Genomic DNA, 24,829 nt, shown 5'->3' with positions numbered 1-24,829 from the left:
ATTTAACTAAAATGGGATCAAGGCCTGCCCCTATAGCTGTAACATATAGGCAGTATAAAACCATCTATATATAATCATATTCATAAGTTTTCATTTAACATGCCTGCTTCAAGCCTTCAAGGATGCATTATCTTTCACACGAGACAATTGTAATTGAGTTTAGAATATTTGCATTATGGCACGTTAACTCAACTTTCATAGTTGAGTTATTTTTTATTCATAAGACCACTACAGCATTTTTCACATACAACAACGCCTGAAAAGTGTAGCCTAAACCAAAAAAACCGTTGCTGAAGGTTCTAAGAACGGTTTTCCGTATGTCGCATAAAAAGCCGTTGCCTATACCTTCCAGCAACGGTTTTTCATCTTACGGCAACAGTCCACCTAAACCGTAGCCTTTGGTACAGACTCCAACAACGGTTTTGCTTCTCCTTAACGGCAACGGTTTTTACTTGCAGCTACGCATTAAACATGTTGTCTAAATATTAGGCAACGCTTCTTGTGCTCCATTACAGCAACGGATTCTTCTTTCAGCTACGCATTAAACATGTAGTCGATATATATTAGGCAACGGTTTTAAATTCAAACAACGCAAAGTTTTCAGTTTTGGCAACGGTTTTGTAGTTATAGGGGACTTTTTCTAACGGCTGGTATTTATTTTTGCAACTGGTTTTTTGTTTTTTGTTTTGAAAAGATTTTTGCAACTGGTTGATAAAGCAGAATTGATGTTATACATTACCAATATTTTTTAAACCATTTAGGTCATGCACATCTACTATGTTATTCTAGAAAACAATAAATTATTTAGACATAATGATATATGATGATTATATAAATATTTCTATTAATAAGATAAACTTATTTGTAATCATTATCATCAAAATTAAACAATTGTACGATAAAAGTCTCAACTAATAATATAAAATTGCATGAATTTGTTCAAAGTATGTCAATTAAAAAATAGTACCAACACCATATTAATCCCTAAATAAAAAATTGCAAAAGTTTGCATATGCTATTTCAAAATAATGCATCCACGTGCGCGTAAACAACATCATTCTTCTCCAATATCTTGCGGTTCATCTTCTTCATCAACCAAATTTTGCTGCACACATGAAAAATGTGTATTAGAATATTTTTTTTATTTTTTTAAAGCAAAAGAAACATATAAGATATAACACACCCTCACAAGTGTGGATAGCTGAATTTAAAACATCAACATCATATAATATAATTTTTTTTTGAAAAATAAGACACTAACCTTATGATTTACACTAGTAACGTACCAAAATATTTTACAGCCAGAAAACTAAACCAATAAGAAGTTAACAACCGAACAATATTGGAGTGACTAGAATACCAAAGTGCGCCTTGAAATGAACAAACTTTCAAGCTCAAGAGTGCAAGTGAAAGATTAACATATTCCAAAGCCAAAACAGTGATCAGCACTTTAAACTCTCCACATAATGCAGATAAACCAACTTTTGCAGCTTGGTGATTTCATAGGATGTTAAACAAGCATTAAGACCAGTCTAATTTCATAATGAAAACACTTAATTTCATAATGAAAGAATTAAATCAATATTCAAGACATCAGGAAATCAAAGACAAACTAAAAGACAGATTAACAATAGGAATTATACCTTTTCGTAATTAGGATTATGGGTTGATGTAGATGAACGAGGCGCTGCACTACTTTCATTGCTTAAAGCATTTTCCATTATATTATTCAAAGCTTCATCATCCAAATTTGGATTGACTTGCTTCATCAAGCATCTTACAAGCCCTTCAAGCCCTTGCATCTTCTTGGTCATTTGGTTCATCTCATGAGAATGTTGTTTATTTATAGCAGCAATTTCTTCATTTCTCTTTAACATAGTTGGTGTGACTGTTCTTCCTAAGCAGCGAACTCTACCTGGTTTTTCTTCACCAAAGAGTGATTGGAAAGTTTTCCCAGCAGATTCACTTGAATCTTGAACTGATTCCTGAAGTTTAGTCTAATAAAAAGAGCATCAACTTCAAAGTTAATATCAAAACTAGTTTATATATATATATATATATATCATATAACTAGACTTACTAGAGCAACTTGTGTATCTTGATCCACTTTCTTTCCTTTTCGACTTTGGCGAGTTTCGATAAACATTTCAGCTTGAGAGATATCCTCTCCATTCTCCTTCTTTGCACGCTACATCAATTATAGTTTGAGAAATAAGAAACAAATATTGAAAGTGAGAATTACTTGTTTTAGTTAAACAAACATAGATACATTACCAATTTGGCACGGATTCTGGAAAAATTTGTGGGTCCCATGCGGTGCCTATATTTCTGTTTAGCCCTATTCAAAGCATTTTTTTTGCTGATATTCTGCATTACGAAAGAAATCATGTAAGTCTAATAACAAAACGCAAGTTTAAAAACAGTTTCAGGTATGGACTCGTCATACTTGGACAACATCACTTCTCCAATAACTCATCAACTTTCTAAAATGAGTTTCAGGAATAGACTTGGGACGATTTTTAAGCCTTTCCGCCAAATTTGAGTACTTCAAGTAATGATTCCTCTTGATAAAGTTCTTATAGCGTCTCCAAGCATCATTTATTCGAGCCAGTACTGCTTTCCTTCCAGCATCAGGAATAATAAATTTTTCCTGTGAAAAAGAAATAACATCATCAATTTTTTTATAAACAATTCAGTATTCAATAAAATCTAAAATTGGTTTACACATACATTAACAAACTTCCATATCCGCTCCCTTTCATCTATAGTCAAGGCTTTGAAGCTTGTGTAAATTAGAGGGCAAAAGTTTCCATTCCTTGCCAAAGTGCCTAAAAAATAACTCAGATCAGATACGACTTGATCAGTAGGCCCAATCGGTTTTCCATTTTCATCTAATGTGACTTCTTGACGCTCTTCAACTGGTCTTGCATGTATTTGTAAGCATCGTGTTGGACCTCGTGTTCTTTTCTTAGATGTACCTATTTTGTTGAAGTAGTAAGAGTTCAAGATAATTAAAGAAAAACAAGTAACACATGATAAAATACCAAATATGGTGAACATATAAAAGAAGGACAAGGTAAAAAGAACAAATAACCAGATTACGCTTTATCTTACCAGCACCTTCCTTCTCCAGTACATTTTCTCCTTCTTCTTCTCCTGCTACTTCCTCTTCATCATCCATTTCATTTTCTTCCTCCTCTCCTTCACTTCCCACTCCATTTTCTTCAAGGAATTCATCAATTAACATGGCTGGACACATTGGTATTCTTTTTATCTTCTTTCTTGGGCTGCGCTGCTTTTCATGTGAGTCATTATGTTCAATCATTCCCTTTTTCAAGGGCTGCCTAGAGCTTTGATAATTTTCCATTAACTCATTAGCTTCAGCAACAATCCTCTTTGTCGGATTCCTCTTGGGTTCTTGGATTTGTAAACATCCTTTTCTTTGTGTCTTACCTTCCTCCATTCTCATTTGATTTCCATCCATGCATTGGCTATTTGATTCTAGAACTTGTCTAGATCCTTTGCTTTGATTTGGGGGAATCAGCCTATTTGAAGGTTGTTGGTTGCTTCCCTTAATTTGTCTTTCATACCCTTTTGTTTTGGATGTAGCTGGGGTAGGATGAATTTGTATTTTTGAGGGTTGTTGGCTACTTCCTTCAATTTTTTTGTCAAACCCTCTAGGTTTGGAGGTAGCTGTTGTGGAGGGAAGAATCTGCCTAGTTGAAGGTTGCTGGTTGGTTACTTTAGTTGCCTTCTCAAACCCTCTAGCCATGGCTTCCTTGGTTCCACCCACATTTCTCATCATTACTTTCTCCTGCTTAATTTGAAACTTCCTAACTAACTCAGCACTTGATCTTACCTGTCCTCCAATATTGAAACTCCTTGCTTGAGCATTCTCATGATCAATATTCATTTTCTGTTTGGAGCTTGCTTGCTTCATATTTTGTTTGGAGCTTGCTTGCTTCATTTTCTATCTGGATATGAAAACAAAAAGGATTACAGATTGCCTTCCCTCTTATGAAAAAAAAAACTAAAAGAAATAGATCATCCTTGCAAAACAAGTATATATATATATATGATACAAGAACATATAATTAAAATAATAACTTTAAACAAGATTACACAACTGAAATAGTACTATATGTCTTAACTTTCGACACTACCACATTAGCTTGCAAATAACAAGAAAAATGACTTATTCTCATTTGTTTAAGTCAATCTAACATAAAATTTTGTAGCCAATAGAAATTACAAAGGAAATCAGCATAGTTCATTTATATAAATAGTAAAAAGACAAATGAAAGTAACATGACTCATTTAACACATTAGTCCATGTAGTCCAATAACGTGTCATCAAAATCTGAATCTTCTTCTATTTCTTGCACCGGAGGTGGTGTAGGCATCTCAGTTATTGTTGCCGGTATATCTTCCCTGACTAAGTTGAGTTCATCATCAGTATTTGGCTCATCTACACTTGTACCATCAAACGGTTCACTCTGATAAGCATCTTGAGCATGCAACTCTGATTGATCAGCCATGTTGAATAATTCTCGTGGAACTGTTTTCATAACATAATACCTATTTTCTTTCAAAGGATCTTCAACATAAAAACACTGGTGGACTTGAGTAGGTAGCACAAAAGGATCATTTTGATAACATTTTTTGTTGAAGTGTACACAAGTAAGTCCATATTTGTCTTCTTCAGCTTCAAACCAATCACACTGAAATAAGACAAATTTGAAGTGCCCATAATAGTCTAACTCTATTATATCATTAATGGCTCCATAATAAGTTACAGGTTCAGTCTTGGGATTTTCATCCTTAGAGCTAGCAAAACTTGAAGTCAACGAAACCAAAGTAACACCAGAATTCTGAGTTTTGCGTTTCGCATCTCGTTGTGCAGTATGGAATCTATATCCATTAATGAGGTAGCCTGAGTACCTCTTTGCCACAGTATTTGGTCCTCTAGAAAATTCTTGAAGTTGGAATGGTACATCATCTTCTGCGGCTCGAGTTTTAAACCACTCACTAAAATCTTGACTTTGAGCCTTGGCTTTAGCCCACTTTCGTTTTTTAGTGCGACTGTTAACAATATGATCATGTTCACTACAAAGACACAAATGCTACTAGTTAGTCTAAATTTAAAATAAGTTTTTGGAGAAGAGTAGGGAGACAAGGATATGATTGCAAACCTGATGTAAACTTGAACACTATCACAATTGAATAAGAGATATCGATGCGCTTGGGCCATAGACTCTATATCCAAGGCAAACGGTTTCCCATTTTCCCCCCCTAATGGACGACCAATAATTGAAAAGTAATCAGCTTCATCTACTTCACATGAACCATGGTTATCGTCGTTTCGACTCTTTCTATTCAACCTTGTCTGTACACTTTTATGCAAGTATCTTGAGCAAAGAGTCAATGCTTCTTCAGCCAAATACCCCTCAGCAATTGAACCTTCTGGATAATTTCTATTACGAACATAACCCTTAAGCTTACATAGATATCTTTCAATGGGATACATCCATCTGAACTGAACCGGACCACCCAATCTAACCTCATTTGAGAGATGGATAGGCAAGTGAACCATTATGTCAAAGAAACTAGGAGGAAAAATCATCTCCAATTGACAAAGTATTTCCACAATCTCTGCTTGTAAGTAATTCAGATCTTGCACTTGGATAACTTTTTGGCACAGAGAACGGAAAAAAGAACCAAGACGAATGAGAGGTGACTGCACTCCATTAGGCATTGTGCTTCTTATTGCTATCTGTAATAAGTAATGCAACATGAAATGTGCATCGTGACTCTTATAACCAGATATTTTCTTCTCAACGACATTCACACATCTTGAAATATTGGATGCAGTGCCATCTGGTAATTTGGCAGCCTTCAAAACACCACAAAAAGTAGACTTCTCTTCTGAAGTCATTGAAAAACATGCTTTTACAAACTCTGCACGACCTCCACCAACATCCCTAGGATGAAGATTTTTTCTAATGCCCATGTCTTGCAAATCATAACGAGCATTAATATGGTCTTTTGTCTTCCCTGGGATATCTAACAAAGTCCCAATAATGTTATCACAAATGTTCTTTTCGATGTGCATTACATCAAGGTTATGACGTAATGTATTATGGGCCCAATAAGGCAATTCAAAAAAAATTGACCTCTTCCTCCATGGACCATCAAATTTTTGCTTTTTGTCTTTCCAAATACATTGTTGAAATTCTTTAAGATTTCTAGTATCTCTGTCCCTTTCAACAAAGGAGATGCTGTTCTGAATTCCATCTTGCCATTAAATAAATTTTCAGTAGTTCTCCAAGTATGGTCTGCTGGCAAAAAAACACGATGATCCATGTAACACATCTTATGACTATGTTTCAAATAGGTTGAAGAAGTGTTATAGTTGCAACAAGCACACGCCAACTTTCCTTTCGTGCTCCAACCTGACAACATGGCATATGCAGGGTAATCATTAATTGTCCATAATAGTGCAGCATGCATTTGGAATGTTTCTTTTCTCGAGGCATCATATGTCTCTACTCCTACTTCCCATAATTCCTTCAACTCCTCAATCAACGGTTGAAGATACACATCAATATTTTTTCCAGGTGATTGTTGACCAGGAATAAGTAATGACATCATCATGTACTCAGACTTCATGCACAACCACGGCGGATAATTGTATACCACCAACAAGACAGGCCAGGTACTATGTGATATGCTCATCGTCCTGAACGGATTGAATCCATCACTAGCCAAACCAAGTCTTACATTTCGAGGATCGGATGCAAAATCAAGATGTAGCCCATCAAAGTCCTGCCATGCTTGGCCATCAACAGGATGTCTCAACTTCCCATCCTTTGAACGCTCTTCTTCATGCCACCTCATTGAATCAGAAGTCCTTGAACACATAAACAACCTTTGAAGCCTAGGAATCAAGGGAAAGTGTCTCAGGACTTTTGCAGGAACTTTATACTCACTTTCAGATTTCTCAAATTCACCGGCAACTTGAGGAAATTCTTTCCATCGTGAAGCTTTACAAGTTCTGCAGGAATTGTCATTTTCGTACTCTTTCCAATAGAGCATGCAATCATTTGGGCATGCATGAATCCTTTTATAATCAAGGCCAAGATCCCTAATCATGCCCTTTGTTTTGTTAAAGGATTCAGGAATATTTAGATCAGGCATAGCTTCTTTCAGTAACTCTAACAGGGCGGTGAATGACACATTGCTCCACCCATGAGTACACTTCAACAAGTACATTCGAATTATAAATGATAAGGTAGAGAAATTTTTGCATCCTGGGTACAATTCTTTTTGTGACTCATCAATCAAATTGTAGAATTTTCTAGCATCCTCATTAGGACCCTCTGGCTCTGCTCCTGCCACATATTTAAATGTTTCGTACAACAATCCATCAATGTCATCATGATAGTCCTCTTCCATTTCTTCATCAATTTCCATCATTTGCTCCCCATGATGTATCCAAACATTGTAGCCTTCTAGAAATCCCGTGCAGATTAAATGATTGTAAATCACATTTCTTTTTTCCCAACAACAATTCCCGCACTTAGCACATGGGCATAAAATCTCATCTCCTTGAGGTCTTCCTTTTGTATAGGCAAAATCTAAGAATGATTCAACACCATTGATATACTCGCTACTAAACCTTGGTTGTTTAGTCCACTCTTTGTCCATCTTTTTAAATCTAAGTAAAAATGAGAGTTCATACATATGCTATAAGTCACCATGAGAATACAATTTTGAATCTAAGAAAAGTTATTACTTGGTATAAGCATAGTTAGTCCTATTAAAAGACATCATAGGCAAATCAATATTTTCAAACTGATAAGAAAACTATAATATGTCAAACCAGTAGGTACCATTATGGATATAAAAAATCAGGATTTTAGAGGATTCCTATGAATTCAGCTACAATTGAACAAAGTGAGACAATAATATGATTGTCAACCTTTAGGGATCTTTATCTAGTGTCACTTATGATATCAGTAGACCATAGCAATATGGATCAGTTACCATGAAGAATCACTCAAGAATCTACCTAGTTTATGTAATTCACTGATTTGAGGGACCCCATAACAAGTCTAAACTTTACCCCACCACCTTCCAAAATACTAAGCTGAATAGCCCCACCATTCCAATTGAATTCACGCAGGACCAGAAACAATGCTTGAAATCAAACCTCCATGGTAATATCAAAAACAACACACGGTTCATCTACATAAATACAATAAGCATTCAAGAATTGATACAAGCAATAAACATCCACATGTGGTGTTCTACAATTTGCCAAAATATGGGTTCCTAGTTACAATATATCATAATCAGATTAAATTAGATAACACAATAAAATTGGATTTTTGTTAAATCGATAAATTCACATGAATAATGAACTTCAAGCATGAATTGCAGACAAGCAAATACAAATACAACAGTCAATTAAAAATTCAATGAAGAGAAAAGAGAATACAACTAAAAGGGGTTTAGATATCTAACATATTGAGAAGAGCTTGAGTCAACTGGGTGAGGTTCTCTTAAACCAAAGAGGTGAACTGCAAATAACAGAAAAGAGATGGAAATCAGAATCAAAACGGAAAGAGGCGGAAATCAGAATCACATGAGAAGAGAGAACGAAAAAATCACTTGTGGAGGAGAGCGTTGTGTGAATTACGAGTTGCTTGTTGCGATCAGAAGGCGTGAAGAGAGGGCGATAACTGGTAGACAATACGGGAAGAGAAAAGGTGAAGACGTCAAAAACATGAAGACCTGAAAACGTGACGGCGTGAAGAGAAGTACCTGATGGTAGACGTGAAGAGATGAGCGCTGATGGAATCCCTAGAGAGGAAGATGAACGGCGTGCCATGCCATGGAGAGAAGAGGCTAGGGTGTGCGTGAGTACTGTTAGGGTTGGGTTTGGGGTTTTCAGAGACTGGCAAATGTGGGAGGGAAGGAATTAGCGTTTTAGGGAAGAAAAAAAATAGAAAAAAGAACCGGGAAAGATTAGCGGTTTTTTTTCTCTTAAACCAGATTTAATTTACTTCTTAAAATTAATAAATGTTGCCTAATTTTTACTATGAGAACGGTTCATCAATTGTCGTTGAATATTAATTAGGCAACACTTTACAAGTGTAGCACTTGTCCAGTTTTAAGGACAAGATTACAATTGTAGCCTTTGATCTAGAACACTGTTGCCTAAAATTGCTTGTAGAAACAGTTACCAAATTGTTTTTAAAAAAATATCAAGTTTTATAAAACCGTACTCGTTTTATGTTCTAAGAACATTTAAGCAATTGTTGACAAGTCAAATGGCTACACTTCATTAAACCGTTGCCTCATCTATAATACAAGAACAATTATAAAAATGTAGGTACGAAAATTATGTACAATTAAAAAACCGTTGTCGGATCAACTTTTCAAGAACATTTTTTTGTTTGTTGCTGAGGCATATGTTGCCTAAAGTCCAAAATGTTGTAGTGGACTCAATTAAACTTGAGACATTGTTGAAGAGGAGTTAAACATGTACTATTTGAACTAACTATCCGTTAGTGCCTTACTTTTGTTTTTGACTAGTTTTTACTTTTATTTTTTGAGAAACAAACGATATACATTGATAGAAATTAAACATAATTAATACAATACAGAAGTCCAGCAACAACAGATACTACAAGGAAAAAGGAAAAGGGGAAAACAGCCCCATTAACGAAAGAAGAAGCTAAAAAAAGACTAGAAATTAAAGCCAGACAGGAAGCCACAGCAGCTACCTAGGGAAGACAGAGAGAAGGCAACTATCAGATACCGATCGATATGCAACGAACCAGAAAGTGGCAAAACAGAAGGAGGAAAGACAAATTAAGGTCATTTTCAAGAAAAGAAAAATTAATCATCATTATTGGCCTTGGTCTTATCAAATATCCGTAAGAAATTCCGTGAAGAATCAAATCCTCGTGCTTTGTTGGGGTCAGATTAAAATTTCGTCTAAGCTAGTAAAATTTTGAAGCTAGAGATTTGTGTCGAGGGCATAATCACTTTAAAAATTAAGCTGCGTAAGACATTAATATTTTGCATGTTACTTTGGTAGGAACCGCTGCTATATATTTATGCTTATATAGTTCAGATCATCATCCTTTTCAAAGTGGTCCTAACCTCGAATTAATGGCTTCCTCTAATGTAGAACCGCAAGCTATAAAAGGTAGACAGACATGCCCTAAGTAAATGAGAGTGGAGCTTGTTTAACCCGTGAGGATTCACTTGTCTCCCTCCAACATGTAGGGGGGAAATTAAATAATGTTTCATAATTGCCTTATGTTTTTTAAAATAAAAGTACTGGATTTCTATGAAGAGATATTTATTATTACTCAATGACAATAAAATTGGATGTTCTATTTTCTTTTAAAAAAAGAGTTTAATTTTTATGTATTGACGGTGTAAAATTTACACTATCAGTGCATCATTATTTTTCTCTTAAAAAAATTATGTAACAAAAGAAAAAAAAAGATGTTTAGCGGAATTAAAATAAAATAATCTATTATCCTAATTTTTGTAAAAATGTATAGCAACAAGAAGAAAAACAAAATTAATAAACTTAACAATTTCAATTATTAAAATATATATGTAACATCATGAAAAACTTTAAAGCAATTGTGGGTTGACAACTTGACATAGTAGTTCAAAAACTTTGTATCTTAAGCGAATCGTTGAGGTTTGAATCTCAACTCTTGTGAATAAGAAAAATTCATTAGGTAACTCCTATCGCTTAGTGCGTTGAACTTTAATTGAGAAATTAGTTTCACGCCTACCAACTGTATGAATACTTTCATAAAAAAAGTATTTGATAAAAGTATCAAATTTTGTGTAGATTTATTTATTAAATATAATTTTTTAATTTATGTAAACAAATTTATTTATCAAAGAACTACCGGCTTTGGTGGTCTTGTTTGTAATGCTTCGACTTCTTGTTTGATTTCTCGAGTTTCTCTGATGGGTCTTATGCGCTCTCGGCTGAGTTGATTGTCATCAAGCATGAACTTCTCTTAGTTTGGGAGTAAGATTTTCGGCATGTCATTTGTGATAGTGACTCACTTAATGCTTTTCGGATGTTAGATTATATCCCTTTAACGTCGCACTTAAGAGATTTGCTTCAAGAGATTTGCTTCATTGAGGTTGTGTTGTCAATTTGATCTCTGAAATTTGTCATTACCGCCGACTGAGTTGATCAGTCTACTTCTTACTTTGGACAAACGTTAGTGTGTTGATCTTATTTGGTTTGTTGCTTTTTTTTAGTTGCATAGAAAAATAAGCTTTCTTGGTCTTTAATTCATTTATTCACTAAAAAATTCTAAGGTTGTATTATAAGTTTTTAGGGTATACATCTTATCGTATCGGTATATATAAATTAAATCCATAAAATATACATAAAATAATAGATAAAGAAACGGTTGATATCAAAGATACTCTGTCATGCATTAAGAATGAAAATATATTCATAGAACTATTCTCATTTCAGGAAAAAAACTCAAATCTAATAATACAGTATTTAATTATTCATAGCTCCTAGAATGCGTCATCTAATATGTCCCTTTAACTTTTCCCTCTGGTTAATTATCAAATTTTGTCGGAATAAGAAGTACTCCATGAAAAGGAACATATATATATGCCACAGATACATAGAAAAAGCCATATAGATGGGGGGATAAAAAATAATAACATGTCTCTTACATTTAAATTATGTTTATAATTTAGTTACGTAAGACATTTCAAGGATGGCACTCAATCTTAAGAGTATGAGATTACCCGGAATCATAATTTAATTACCATGTGTAAATCACATTACTGTGGCTTGATGGTGGCTACAATTTTATTTATTTTTTGTATCTAAAGCACACCACAAATATATTTCAATCAAACCAACTTATTCAAGTTAATTAAGTACCATCTTTGTAGATGATAAATCTTCAAATATTTAGGAGTTATGATATATACACACCTCTTCACTTTTTTTCCACCTCCATTTCTATCTATTTCTCTTTTTTCTATCAATCAAATCACATATCACATGTTTACTTTCTCTCTCATTTCTTCATATTTCTCTCTTCTTCCACCTCTCTACACCTCAAAAATAAGGTGTGAAAATATAATTATTCAATATTTAACGCAAATTTGTGCCTACATTCAAGCTTGAAAACTCTGATTAAGTTGCATCATCCTTCCTAGAGCTAGTAGTAGCTAATTAATAGTGGTTGGCGGCTACTAATATACTAACAAATTAAGCATCAATGTTGTTTGATACAAAAACATTATTCACATCACTATTGTGTACTATTTAGAGAGTAATAAAATAAAGGGAAAAAATAACTATTGCCTAATCTTAAACGTATAGTACTCTTGGTGCAGAGTAACTTATATTCTACGGGGTCCAACAGGCGGAAATGTATTATACCAAGCAATTGGTTGAAAAGCAAAAGGAATCCGATTATCCTAAGACGGCAGGGAAGGCTAAACAGACGTGTTAGGAAGTCTCAATCCCTCCAATAGATTTTTTTTTCTTTAGATTAGAATATCCACTCCTAACAGTAAAGAATTAAGGACTAATTTTTTAATATATAATAATGTCGAGTTCCTTATCAATTTAATTATGTACGTTCATACATAGTGCAGACTGCAACATTGCCACGACATCAACTTATGACCTAATAATCACATTTCATATTACATGTGAGTTTTTTTTATCATATTACATTACTTAAGACATCAAAAGATTCAAAATGCCTTAAAATCTCCATGGGGAAAATTAGAAGAAAAAAAAATTAAGAGAAAAAACTAGAGCACTCGCATGTGTTTTAGACAGTTGGGCATGCTTCTGACTAAGCCCAAAGCCTGAACCATGGATCGATATTGGTCCAAATACAAAACCCAGTTCGGGAAGTTTGATAACAAGGGCCCAATGAAGTGGTAATCTAGAAGATGATATGATTGGATGCGGAATGTAAGTGTCATTTTTTTTACCACAGGACAAGAAAGAAAACATACAACAAACAGAAACAAGACACATGGGTTAACTTAACTAATCTCGAGTGAAACTAGTTCCCGTATCTTCGCCAATGTAAGATACATTTGATAACAGGATGTTAATTTAAGCACTGCTCACTGAAAAAAAGTTTAGTATCTAAATCTAGCTTAGTGTGAGTGTTACCTGATGAATGAATATACAACTTTTTTTTTTCACATTCAAGCCAGACACTACATTCTCAAGCACCATGTGTGATCAGAGTGTCATTAGTCGGGCGCTCGACCTTCAACCCCATAAGACGGGGACAAATTGTCTCAGTATTCATCAATTCCAACCCAAAGTAACGGTATGTCTAAAGTAAATCACTAAACTTATATACATGAGAATTGAGATCAGCCCTGCCCAGCTTCCAAGCAATACCATAACTAGGTGTTACAGAGAAGGGAGAACTCTTCAAACGCTTACATGGAGGAAGCTGAGGCAAGGTATCAGGCTGAGCAAAGCTTTAACAATGACATTTCTGAACACATAACTATATGCTGTAGAATATGCATCATATAATCATATTTGATAATAATAATGGATCGCATTAAGCCCTGAGTTAGAATGGAAGGAACTCTGATTCAACTAAAATCATAGAACTTCCAAATTTGGTTCAAGAGCAAAACAAAACCATTGCGAGTTTGCACCTGCTCAAACGATGATGAGACACTATCAACTAATATCTACACATCCACTTAACCCGGAATCAAAACAAGATTCAGGACCAGGACCCGTTATTATCTTCTACAAATCAAAACAAAGTCTATAAACCTTCAATTAGGTTCAAAAGTTTCTTAAATCCTAATAATAGAAGAATGGATATACTTATTTAATTTTGATAAAAAGTATAGAATAATTGAAATGCTAGTCAAATTCACTACCCAAACCTCAATCAAGACCATAAAAACAGTTTTGAAAAGTGAGAGCAGGCTTCCTGCTTCACAGAATCCACCATCATTTCTATGTCCAACCAACCAACCAAACATGTGTGCACAACTGGTGCTGATTGCTGATTGTAAAGGCCATTCAAGTACCTATTGGATGTAGCATTTTAAGAAATTAAACAATGAAAGATGCATATCCAGCAATGAATTTTGAGAATTAGGAAGCAAAACTACCTTGAGACAATTCGCAGCAAGCGCGCAATTCGACGGAAATGTGGGAAGTGAGACGAGCGGCGGCGTCAGCGCTGTGCAGCGGCAACAGCGACTGCGTGCACCCTAGAATCCCCATAGTTCTACAAAAACGAGCATGAATGTGTGAAAATGATGTAAGAATGAAAAAATGGAGAGAGGTGAGGTTAGTTGTTACCTAGGGACAGTAACGAGGGGGCGGCGAGGGTGGAGAAGATGAGAGCGAATGGAAGGGCGAGGGATAGAGGAACGGCGAGGTATGGTTCTCGCGGCGGAGAGCAATGACCTTGAGAGAGATCCGGAGCGCAACGCCATGTCTTTGCTTTTGCTATCACTGGAATACAAGGCAGAAGAAGTAGGGGTGTAGACAGAGAAATGGATGAACGAAGCTAAACCCTACTGCGGTTAACGGAATTTGTATCAACTTCAGCCCACATTAGGCCCAGGCCCAAAGAGAGTTCTTTTGTATGACAAAAACAAATCAGTATTTTTGTCTATTGAGTGAGTAGTCTTACACTCTTACGCCTATGATGTGCTCTTCGAGTTCCTCTTGAGGGAACATGTGTAGAATCTAAATTGGATATTATCATATGTTCACTTTTTGCACCATGTATCTCACAGTCGAAATTCTCTTGAAACTTTGAAATCACATTAAGTTGATAAGCCTCTCACAACAGACAGTCATAAAACTAATTTCTGAGACTCTTAAATTGTGTTAAGAGGATACGTTTCTACCAAAAAATCATTCTCTATATGCACCGGCTAAGGATCGAACCATTGATTAAATACTTAAAAAGTTCAGCTATCTACCAATCAGTTAGACCTAGTTGGTTTTTTTTTTTTTTCTGGAATTCATGATCAAGAGTCAGATGATAGCCTTTTCATTAGGAAATTATAAAAATTTCATGGTTATCTATCTTCTAGCATTAGTTAGTTTTAAAAAAAAAAAATCTTCTAGCATTAGCTCTACATAAAACATAGGTTGGTTCCTTATCTGCTGAATGAGAGCGTAAATTATCTTGAAACTGAAATGACCTAGTACCAAATCAAAACAGCATAAATTAGGGGAGCTTGCCTATGCTCTTGTAATGCTATAAATTTTTATAGCATTTCAATGCAGCTCAGCCTCAACGCATATATCTAATGCCCACTGAATTCAACAAGTACTAGCCTCTCTCAACTTCAATACAAACAACTGCTATTTTTATTTACGAAAATGTTCTATAAACTATGTTTCTTCTGTAAAAGGTTAACTTTTAAAAAAATCCTAAGCGCTGATAAAAGAAAATATGAATGGCGCATTGAAAGGCGCGAAGATTATAGAGGATCTTGTCCAACTAAATCTATATAAATATAAATTAAGAATGTATACTCCGACTGGCTACTTCTTTCTACAGATTATGTAGAATTACGTCAGGATCCATGAGCCCTGAGTCACAACTACAACAAATCAAGTTAATAAAGAAACCTACCCACAGAAAATACACTTCCACAGATCTTCATCTAGAGGGAAGATTAATAATTTAAGTAACTAGCCAAAACAACTTGGTGCTTCTTCTCAAGGAACTTTACATTCTGAAATCCAGAACACAAACTGTATTATTGGCAAAACAGGCAGCGATCTTGTCACCCTCCTTATTCCAACAGACCTCAAAAATGCCACCGCTGCCAGTGTATGTTTTCACGATCTTGCCTTCCTTCAACGACCATATATGAATGGATTTATCAGGAGAGCCACTTGCTAAATACTCACCATTGGGACTGAATGCAACAGAATATACACCATCCCTGTAGGACCGAATAAACAAAGTCGAGATCAAAAGAAGGTACAAAGTATTTTCAAACACATAATGGAAGTAATGGCTTCAAGTTTATAACTTAGAAACAGAAAGGAAAGAGGTGATTCTAGCAATTTTATACTTCTGTTCTATCCATATTAAATAAATAAGGTAAAGCTAAAAGATACCTATGTCCATTCAAGCTGTAGATTAGTTTCCCGACTTCCACATCCCATAACTTTACAGTAGAGTCAAATGATGCACTGCACAAAAAAGATGACTCAGTAGTTTTAAAATGAAACAAACATTTATAAAGAATCAAGCTACAAGACAACAGAGAGTCAGAGAGTAATATCCAGGCAAAGTAGATATTTAGCAATGTAAACTGGGTGTTGACTGTATATAATCAAGCATACTGGAGAGGCAGTAAATTAAGAACAACAGAGTCAGACAGCAATATCCAGGAAATAATAATCAACTGGAATCAGTAAAATGCCAAAGGTGGCGCATTAATCTATAGCACAATCGCTACCTATTTCAGTTTAACAAATGCAGTTATTAGTCAGCAACCTAAGATTTTTCAGTTTTAACTTTTAACTGTCAGGAAACACAGATTAAAGAATCAACCAATTCTAAATTTCAAGACAATAGTAAATGCATGTAAGCGCAATCAGGCAGCTGATGTACCTAGCCAAGACCAATTTTTTATTAGGATTACTAGTACCAGGACCAGTCGGGCTCCATCTGATAGTATATATCTCCTACAAAACAATAATTTAGTTTTCCCAACAATCTGGATAACTTAATGAAATTTAAATGCAAAAATAAATACAAAATTAAAAAATATTTGAAATTGGTACCTTGGTATGCTCCCTAAAATCATGAATAAACTTATCTTGCTTCATACTCCATATCTATGAAACAAGAAACAAGTATATAGACATTTACAGGATAAAAAGTATTATAAAATAAATGTTTGACTGCATAAACCAGCAAAAATATGCCATTATGAGATGAAAAATAAAATCTGTCACTAATATTACCTTCGCAGTGGTGTCATCAGAACATGAGGCCAGTAAAGAACCTGTAGGATCCCATTTGATACAATTAACTTCACTCTGAAATTGCAAAAAGGTCATTATCAGTCACTAAACACTTAGCCAGGAACTACTTTGTATTTAAATAAAATTTCTCAACACTCAATGTAATGCAGGACCTATAAACTAGTTAAGTGGAATTCAGTAATCAAAGCAGGTTACTAACTACGGACTTAGCTATCCAATTAACGCATTGATGACTTTGATAAGAAATTAAGACCTTAGAAAGTCAACATTCATCTCAAAGGCACCATCCCGGAGTTGTCTCCCATCTGTGTAGTTAATCACTTAATCTTGCTAGCTATTTTTAATTTTTAATAAATGAAGTAGGGATGAACAATTCTAGATCCTAAAAGTATAATCTTTATCTCAGTATCGTTTCTATTGATGCATGGCATACTATCTCAGAGCAAGGTCAGGTGCACAAACCTGGTGCCCAGCAAAAGTTTTTATAGGGCGGTTATCACCAATCTTGCAAACATGTATCATTGTGTCAGTGGAGCTTGTTGCAAATGACACGTTATTGCGCCAGTCCACATCAAGTGTTGGGCCTAAACAACGCCAAAAATAAAAAGAAGTCATCAATAGGCATGGTTTTCAAATTCTCCCTTGCTAAGAAAAGTATATTCCAAGCTTTACCAGAATGAAATTCAAATTGTTGTTTCCATTCCTCTGCTTTCACATCCCACACAATAGCAGTTTCATCACAACTTCCAGTAAGAAGATAATCGCCTTTCTTATTCCATTTCAAAGAAAATATGGGTCCTTTGTGTTTGCTTAATGTACTCTTCAGTTCACCTGGACAAAGATGATTAAATAATTACTTTGAGTACAAATTATACAATTGTAAGAACAAATTAAAATACATAATCAAATTCAATGAAGGTATTCACACAAAAAAAGATGGACAGCTAAGGACACACATTCAACGAATCTGTACAATCTCTGGACCAAAATCTCGTTGATATCATGTCTAGAACTTATAAACAGATAGTTTACATAAATAATACAGATTCAATCTCCAATCCAGAATATATTCTGTATCACTAAAATCAATCAGTCTCACAAACTTTTAGCAAGAAATTGTGTCCGCACAGAAACAACTGTGATATTTTACACCCAAAATGATTGTAGCCTGTAGGTGTGCCAATATTTATTAATGAATAATAATAAGCTGAAAACTACAGCTAATTAATATCTCTTAGCTTATTTTCAAATCTCAAGTTCAACTCACTATCCAGCCTATATCCAATAAATACACACAAAATAGAATTGCAGCTTTTGGATACCAAGTTACATCCATAATTTTCATTATAATTTAATATGTTGACCAAACTAATCCCTTAAAAAATGCAGAGATGGACGTGCATAGTGATAACAACTACCATCTGACTGCTTGGGAATTGGATGCCGAAAGGAGATGGGGAAGGAAAGGTATATATTTAACTTCATCTTGTTAGTATGTCTAATAAAAATTAGAAACAATAAGATTAGGAAATAAAAATCAATTTGCTTTTTCTAGCTTATTTATTTTGAGCAAAATTTGGAGATAAGTATCAATCATTTCCACTTTAAACATAAATTTAAGTATTCCTCGCCTTCCTGTCCCGTAAATCTTGTCTTCATGCTAACAGTAAACACCTCTTAACTTTGATTGTTTTAATATAACTCCCAAAATGATTTATTGCAAAGTATAGAAGAAATGGCCTACCGTCAGTGGTCCAAATTCTTGCTTGACCATCATAAGAGCCAGTTGCAAGTAACGTCCCCTCCCCCTGCACAACACAAACCAAAGATCGAAGCAGTCCATAAGACAAATAATTAGTAATATATATATAATTAAATAATAAATAATACAAACAATAACCATGAATTTACATTATCTTATAATCACAAATAATACCTAAGCATACTGGGGGAGAACAAGGGGGGGAAAAGAATCATACATAAAACGTATGAATTAAATGTTAAGGAGGAAAAGCATTCAGTAAAACAAATTGAGAGACCACCCATCTATTTTCTTGACTTTCACATAGCATCCTTGCATTTTTAAAAACTACACAAACGTTCCTGGGAACAAACAAATTGTTCCTTCTAAACTTAGGGCAACTTGGTGCTTTCAAGCTCTCGGTATGGCAAGGTCCAAGGAAAAGGTTGGACACCTTACATTTGCAAAATGCTAAATCTACAACTCAAACTTGTGGTCTCAGTCACACAGTAGCAACTCTAACCATTACACCAAGGCTTTTCTTAGTGCCTGAAAAACCTATTAATTTTTTTGTGACAAACTTTGCATATTCTAATTAGTTAACATGGCTTAAAAAAGATAGAGAAGGATGGGGAAAATCAGAAACAACAGGGAGCTTGAAATCACTATCAGTAATCATCTTTGAATCAAATCAGAATATGCTATCAAACTCACATTCCAATCAAGTGTAGTCACATCTTTACTCTTCTCATTTGTTTTACCCTTAACATGCTTCAACACCAACGCATTCAAAGGGTCATCCTGGGAACCAGGTTTACTTCTCCCCCCTGCTATTGTCCAAATACGAGCTGTCGAATCTCCAGACCTACAAGGAGAAATGATGATAGTAAAGTGAAATAATATCATACGAAGCCATCTATCTGGTTCCTGTTTTCACAACACTTGGCGGTCTCAAACATTGCATGAGAAAACAATAAAAGCTTTCTTTAAAACAAGTCTCAGAACAAAAGAAAAAAATCAATGCCATCTAAAATTCTATTCACTTTCCATTTACTATAGAAGAAAGAGAAAACAAGGTCATGTAATCAGCATTCATTATCAAAAAATAAATTATCATGTCCACCTAACATCACATGCCTTTAGAAATTTATTACTAACAAAACTTAAGGCCTTTTAATCATGTTCTAGTTCAATTTTTCAATAAAATAATTGAAAAACAAAAATGTTCAAAGATTTACTGTTTATACAGTGCTCTAGGAAACAACCGAAAGAATTAGCTTGTTAAAAGAAAAGCACATTGTCATAAATATCATCAAGTAATCATTTTTTTAAATAGGGGGAAACCATGTGCTTCAATCTATTATAAGCTTCTATTAGTTTCATTTAACAAATGCAGAAGCTGATGTAAGAGTGAAAGAATTTAGAGTAGACTCATAGCAAACAATATTACCATCATCCTCAAATTAATATGAGAAGCCAAAATAATAAATGCAAGTAGAGCCTCCTCATCAAAATAGGAATTGTAACCAATGAAAATATTGTATGCATCATTAGTTCATTACTATAAAGTAAACAACTGCATCTACATTTTATGCAAAAAAAATCATTTGAAGATACCTACCCTGATGCAAGAAGAGATCCAGTAGGACTCCATGCACAAGCGCAGACCTAAATAGACAATAACAGGCTCATCAACAAACAGTTTTACAAAAGTAAATCAAAGAAGTTTACAACCGAACGAAGCATTGATGGAACACTGAACCTCTGAAGTATGCCCTTCCAAAACTGTCACATCGGACATAGGAATTTCCAATGGCAGAGTTATTGATGTCGTACAGATCTCCATAGGCTCTGGTCCTATAAAAATTGATGAATACTATTAATTCTTCTTTTGAGGGGAGAATATTAATTGAAACAGATAACTAGTATGCATTTATTACAACTCCTAGAGAACAGTTGGGAAGAGTGGCTCTAGTGCTGTAAAAAGGAGAGCTAAATTAGAAGTTTCATTGGCATATTCCCAAATAAAAAATTAAATAATCAAGTTACTGAATAAGGCCACAAAGCTAATAAAACATGACATGAAAGAGAACATTTCTAATCTTAAATCCCACATTAGTAGCTAGTTGTAAACTAAGTTTCCATAGAAATTCACCAGGGCAGAAATCCCGATACACAGCTTTCATTGGATTTAAAGTGACAAAATAATCCTTTTTTTAGAAGTATGGTTAAGTAGAGAATGAATAAAATACAGCAAATGATGAAAAAAAAATCAGATTTACTAGCTATCCATTATCAGGGAGTCAATTTTATTCTCCCCATACCCCCTTACTATTGATCACCTAATCACAACATGCAAGCAAATATATTATAAATTTTATAAAAGTTAACACAGGAAAAAAAATGTACACATGAACTGAAAAAGAATATTATAACTAACACTGGAAGTGAGGAAAATAGTATTCTACGAGATAGACATTTAGAGAAATACATTGATAAAAAATAGTGCAGCAACACTACATGAAATGCAAAACATGCTACACAAAACACTTTGATAAAAGACAATATAAACCCCATGGAACAGATGATTACCTCCTAATGCTCCGTTCTCTTCATGCTTTACATTGAGCTTATCTTCTTGAGCTGTGACCATTTCTCCACTGGTTTGATTTTCATGGTGTTGCTCTGGCTCTTTAAGATTCTCTACCTTCTCTTTATCTTTTTCACATTCTTTCTCCCTTTCCTGTCTTTCCTTTTCTCTTACTCGCCCATGGTCACCTTCAGTGCCCTTTTCAGATTCCTTATTTCTATCCTTCTGTAGTTTTTTCCTTCTTTCATTTATCACTTTCTTAAGTTCATTAACATCTTTTGTGATAAGATCCAAAGGCTGTAAGAATGAAAAATCTTCATCCAGGTCTGCATCACACTGGCAAGACAAAATTTATCAACATGAAACCTAGGCTATGGATATTTAAAAATTATACTCAAAAAGATGAAAGTTGTGCTGATAGTGAAAATAAGAATACAAAAAAAAACTATAGATGCTAACATTACTCATGTTGGCTTCCATTTCCAAGTACTGCAGCCCCCTTTGAACAAATGTAACAAGAGCACCTGGTGGTACCAAATTTCCATCAATGGGGCATTTGTTGATACCACCCTCATTCCCAAACACAAAAGCAGAATGTGTGAAACCTGAGAACATTAATGAAAAGTTAACAATTTCAAATTATAGGGACAAAAAAAGGTGAAATTAGAGGGAATTGAAGTGTATCTTCATATTTACAATTATGACTCTCAAATTTCAATGGAACAAATTACACATGATATTGATAAACATAAACCTAAGAAATATTACTTCCATTAAAGCACTAATGTGCGAGTTTACACAACAAATACTTGGACACATTATTTCTCATTTCCTCAAATTTATAAGTGTAGATAGTTTTACCCTTTTTATATATCTTTATTCTTTAGTTGCCATTCTACCACATAAGTTCTGTGAGTAATTCTTGCAAAGAACTAAACTACAGCACGACCAAAACTTACATACAACATTCATGTCTTTCTCACTCAAACACTACACTTTTGAAACATACAATAAAACCTATTCTTTGGATTTGGGGTGCACTTTAGAGAATAACGGGTGATTAGAAAAATCAACTGTCAAGAAAACACAATGCATGCACTAATATACGTGTTTGGAGTGAGAATAACGGATTTGGGGTACACTTTGAAGTAGTAAAAACCTTATTGGTTGATTTTTGGATTAATGGTTAAAACTCAGAATCTTATCCTCTAAAGTGCAACCCTCTTCAATGGAGCATCAGCACCTTATTTGGACCTATTTTGTTTCAAGTTCTTATGTTCTAGGTGGGAGCTAGATCTTTCATTCAAATTCAATGGCCAAAAACTGTATCTCCTCTTTAGAGAGGGTTTTAGCCAACCTCCACTCCTGGCCTGAATTACGCGAGCCATAAATTATACCAAAAAAACTCCCACTCAGTGTTATCAAATAGCTGCGCTATGCCGCTTTAGCGTAGCGGATTGCCCACTATAGCGCGCTATTCACCGCGATTGTTGGCTCACCGCGATCGCGATTTGACAACACTGCTCCCACTACACTTCTGAACTACAAAATTTAAGTCCTAATACCAAATATCAATTTTTAAGCACTAGATCTAAGTATCTAACAACTAACATTCCTCCTTCTACCTTACAAAGTCCAAATTGAATTGCTATGTGCATTTTTTCAGAGCAGTAGCAAACCCTAATCTGGTTGCAAACAAAAATTAAAGCCCTAACTCGAACCAGCACGAACCCATCAGCGTTCAAAAACTCAAAATTCGCCTAAACACTAAATCCCTAACATCTAATTGACCCCAAAGGAATATGAAAAGACAGAGCGAGAAGAACAAGAAAAAAGCATGCACAGAAAATTCGCAATTGAAAAAGGAGCAAGGAGGAGGAAAATTGAGTGAAGAAAACCTGATTCCTGAAGGTAGCGAAACACGAGATAGTTGAGCTCGACGGAGGTGATGGAGGCCATGGTCGCCGAGCAAGGTAAGCGACTTCGAGAAGGGAAGGTTAGGCAAACACCATGAGTAGAGAAGGCACTGTTGCGTGAGCGTGAATGAGGGAGGAGGACGAGGAGGAGTGAAGGGAGGAAGCGGAGGAGGAGGAGGTGGTGGTGGAGAATGGAAAAAGCTTTGGGAACTGTTGTTTACTTTCGTTTTATATCCCTTCTGTTTACACGGAGCTTCCCTTTTTTTATTTTTGGTTTACCTTTTATGATGATTTGTTTTGGTTATAATTTATTTCAATAAAAATAAAATTAAGTACTCGTTTGGTGGTAAAGATATGATAGGAATAAGATAAGATTGAGAGTTAGATAAAAAAAAAAATTAACAAAAAGTTAGATAAGGTCAGAAAATGATAAGAGCATCATAAATTTTTATCCTATAATTTTAAAGAGTAATTATTTTATTAAATTTAATTTCTTAACATTTTTATAAATGAGCCTATATGAGCAATTGATAATAAAAAATTTATTTTTAATATGAGTAAATTCATCATTTTCACCATTTATAAATTCATTTATTTTTTGACTAAATTTATGAGTAACTAATTAAATATTCTTATCTTAGCAATGACAACTAACAATTGTTAAATAATAAAATTAGTATATTACTTAATATTTTTATATTTATTAATTAATAACATTATAAATTTATAAATTATATAAACATTAAAATAAATAGTTTGAGGTTAGTATATTAAAAAGGAATAACAAATCGTTATCCTATCCTGTCAAGATTAGGTCTGACTCAACTCCCCCTTTAGAATAACTTTTTCACATGATAGACATGATAAGATAATGAACAGGATTGTGTTACTATATTTTGTTGGTGCAAACAAACAACAGATTACATAGTAAACTATCTTATCTTATGTCCTTATCATAACCTCCAAACAAGCCCTAAGGATTCACGAGAATTGGTTTCGTATTGTAATTAATAAAATTATTTTTAGAGTTTTGATTTATTCGCACAAACTGTATCTTATCGTAATTTTATTCGTTTCTCTCTTTTTTTTATCACATACTAATCACATTTCTCATTTTCTATCTTCTCTTATTATCTCTCACTTAGTGAGAGTGTATATATTTTTATTTATTTTACGGGAATTCATAATTACAATTTAGATTAATATATAATTTTTGTTTACAAAAGTAAACATTTTTATTTATGGTGGATGTATATGTAGCAAGTAACTATATAATTTTATTTGTTATTTATAAATCATATGTTCGTTGTAGAATAAAGTATTATCTTTCTGATGTATTAAAAAAAGTATAATAAAAATATTATGCGATAAAAATATCTTAGTAAATACTAAATGAACAAAATTTTATTGTACCAAAAAGGAATGAATACAAATTTATCTATTTATTAAAAATATCAAACAAAAGGTCAATTTTTTATTTTTTATAATCAAGAGACCCCATTCAAATATAAAATGACCCGGTTTTCAAA

At 34.2% G+C, this 24,829-nt stretch overlaps 4 protein-coding genes across 4 annotated transcripts; all 4 read right to left on the bottom strand.

Annotated features, from left to right (window-relative positions):
- Nucleotides 1–1,442: 1,442 nt before the first annotated feature.
- Nucleotides 1,443–2,146, bottom strand: LOC130737255 (uncharacterized). The gene is made up of 3 exons (XM_057589009.1): nt 2,081–2,146; nt 1,644–1,997; nt 1,443–1,532 (listed from the first exon to the last, which is right to left on the bottom strand). Exons 1-3 carry the CDS (start codon nt 2,144–2,146, stop codon nt 1,443–1,445), a joined length of 510 nt encoding a protein of 169 aa, XP_057444992.1.
- A 2,179-nt stretch (nt 2,147–4,325) lies between these two features.
- Nucleotides 4,326–7,707, bottom strand: LOC130737254 (uncharacterized). Its single transcript, XM_057589008.1, has 3 exons — nt 6,174–7,707; nt 5,193–6,063; nt 4,326–5,082 (listed from the first exon to the last, which is right to left on the bottom strand). The coding sequence occupies exons 1-3, from the start codon at nt 7,705–7,707 to the stop codon at nt 4,326–4,328; spliced, it is 3,162 nt and encodes a 1,053-aa protein (XP_057444991.1).
- Nucleotides 7,708–13,633: 5,926 nt separating this feature from the next.
- On the bottom strand, nt 13,634–14,603 carry LOC130740877 (protein NONRESPONDING TO OXYLIPINS 2, mitochondrial-like). Its single transcript, XM_057593594.1, has 3 exons — nt 14,390–14,603; nt 14,197–14,315; nt 13,634–14,112 (listed from the first exon to the last, which is right to left on the bottom strand). The coding sequence occupies exons 1-3, from the start codon at nt 14,524–14,526 to the stop codon at nt 14,105–14,107; spliced, it is 264 nt and encodes an 87-aa protein (XP_057449577.1). The 5' UTR covers nt 14,527–14,603; the 3' UTR covers nt 13,634–14,104.
- A 937-nt stretch (nt 14,604–15,540) lies between these two features.
- On the bottom strand, nt 15,541–23,525 carry LOC130740876 (WD40 repeat-containing protein HOS15). The gene is made up of 14 exons (XM_057593593.1): nt 23,283–23,525; nt 21,844–21,989; nt 21,387–21,720; nt 20,557–20,651; nt 20,416–20,462; nt 19,509–19,659; nt 18,798–18,861; nt 17,726–17,884; nt 17,516–17,637; nt 17,033–17,107; nt 16,850–16,903; nt 16,677–16,750; nt 16,178–16,252; nt 15,541–15,999 (listed from the first exon to the last, which is right to left on the bottom strand). Exons 1-14 carry the CDS (start codon nt 23,341–23,343, stop codon nt 15,780–15,782), a joined length of 1,677 nt encoding a protein of 558 aa, XP_057449576.1. The 5' UTR covers nt 23,344–23,525; the 3' UTR covers nt 15,541–15,779.
- Between the last annotated feature and the right edge of the window lie 1,304 nt (nt 23,526–24,829).

Source organism: Lotus japonicus, chromosome 2 (genome assembly GCF_012489685.1).
Source record: "Lotus japonicus ecotype B-129 chromosome 2, LjGifu_v1.2".
Lineage (NCBI taxonomy): Eukaryota > Viridiplantae > Streptophyta > Magnoliopsida > Fabales > Fabaceae > Lotus > Lotus japonicus.
The sequence above is the reverse complement of the archived record's forward strand: the minus strand, read 5'-3'. Positions and strand labels throughout refer to the sequence as shown.

Coding starts and splice junctions, on each gene's coding strand:
- LOC130737255 (XM_057589009.1), bottom strand. CDS start 2,146: ATGTTTATCGAAACTCGCCAAAGTCGAAAAGGAAAGAAAGTGGATCAA. Junction 1,998..2,080: donor AAGATACACAAGTTGCTCTA/GTAAGTCTAGTT, acceptor TCTTTTTATTAG/ACTAAACTTCAGGAATCAGT. Junction 1,533..1,643: donor ATAATCCTAATTACGAAAAG/GTATAATTCCTA, acceptor TTATGAAATTAG/ACTGGTCTTAATGCTTGTTT.
- LOC130737254 (XM_057589008.1), bottom strand. CDS start 7,707: ATGGACAAAGAGTGGACTAAACAACCAAGGTTTAGTAGCGAGTATATC. Junction 6,064..6,173: donor GATGGTCCATGGAGGAAGAG/GTCAATTTTTTT, acceptor GGACTTTGTTAG/ATATCCCAGGGAAGACAAAA. Junction 5,083..5,192: donor AGTGTTCAAGTTTACATCAG/GTTTGCAATCAT, acceptor TATTGTTAACAG/TCGCACTAAAAAACGAAAGT.
- LOC130740877 (XM_057593594.1), bottom strand. CDS start 14,526: ATGGCGTTGCGCTCCGGATCTCTCTCAAGGTCATTGCTCTCCGCCGCG. Junction 14,316..14,389: donor CCCCTCGTTACTGTCCCTAG/GTAACAACTAAC, acceptor TCGTTTTTGTAG/AACTATGGGGATTCTAGGGT.
- LOC130740876 (XM_057593593.1), bottom strand. CDS start 23,343: ATGGCCTCCATCACCTCCGTCGAGCTCAACTATCTCGTGTTTCGCTAC. Junction 20,652..21,386: donor AGAGAACGGAGCATTAGGAG/GTAATCATCTGT, acceptor CAATTTTTATAG/GACCAGAGCCTATGGAGATC. Junction 17,885..18,797: donor AAGAATTTGGACCACTGACG/GTAGGCCATTTC, acceptor ATCTTTGTCCAG/GTGAACTGAAGAGTACATTA.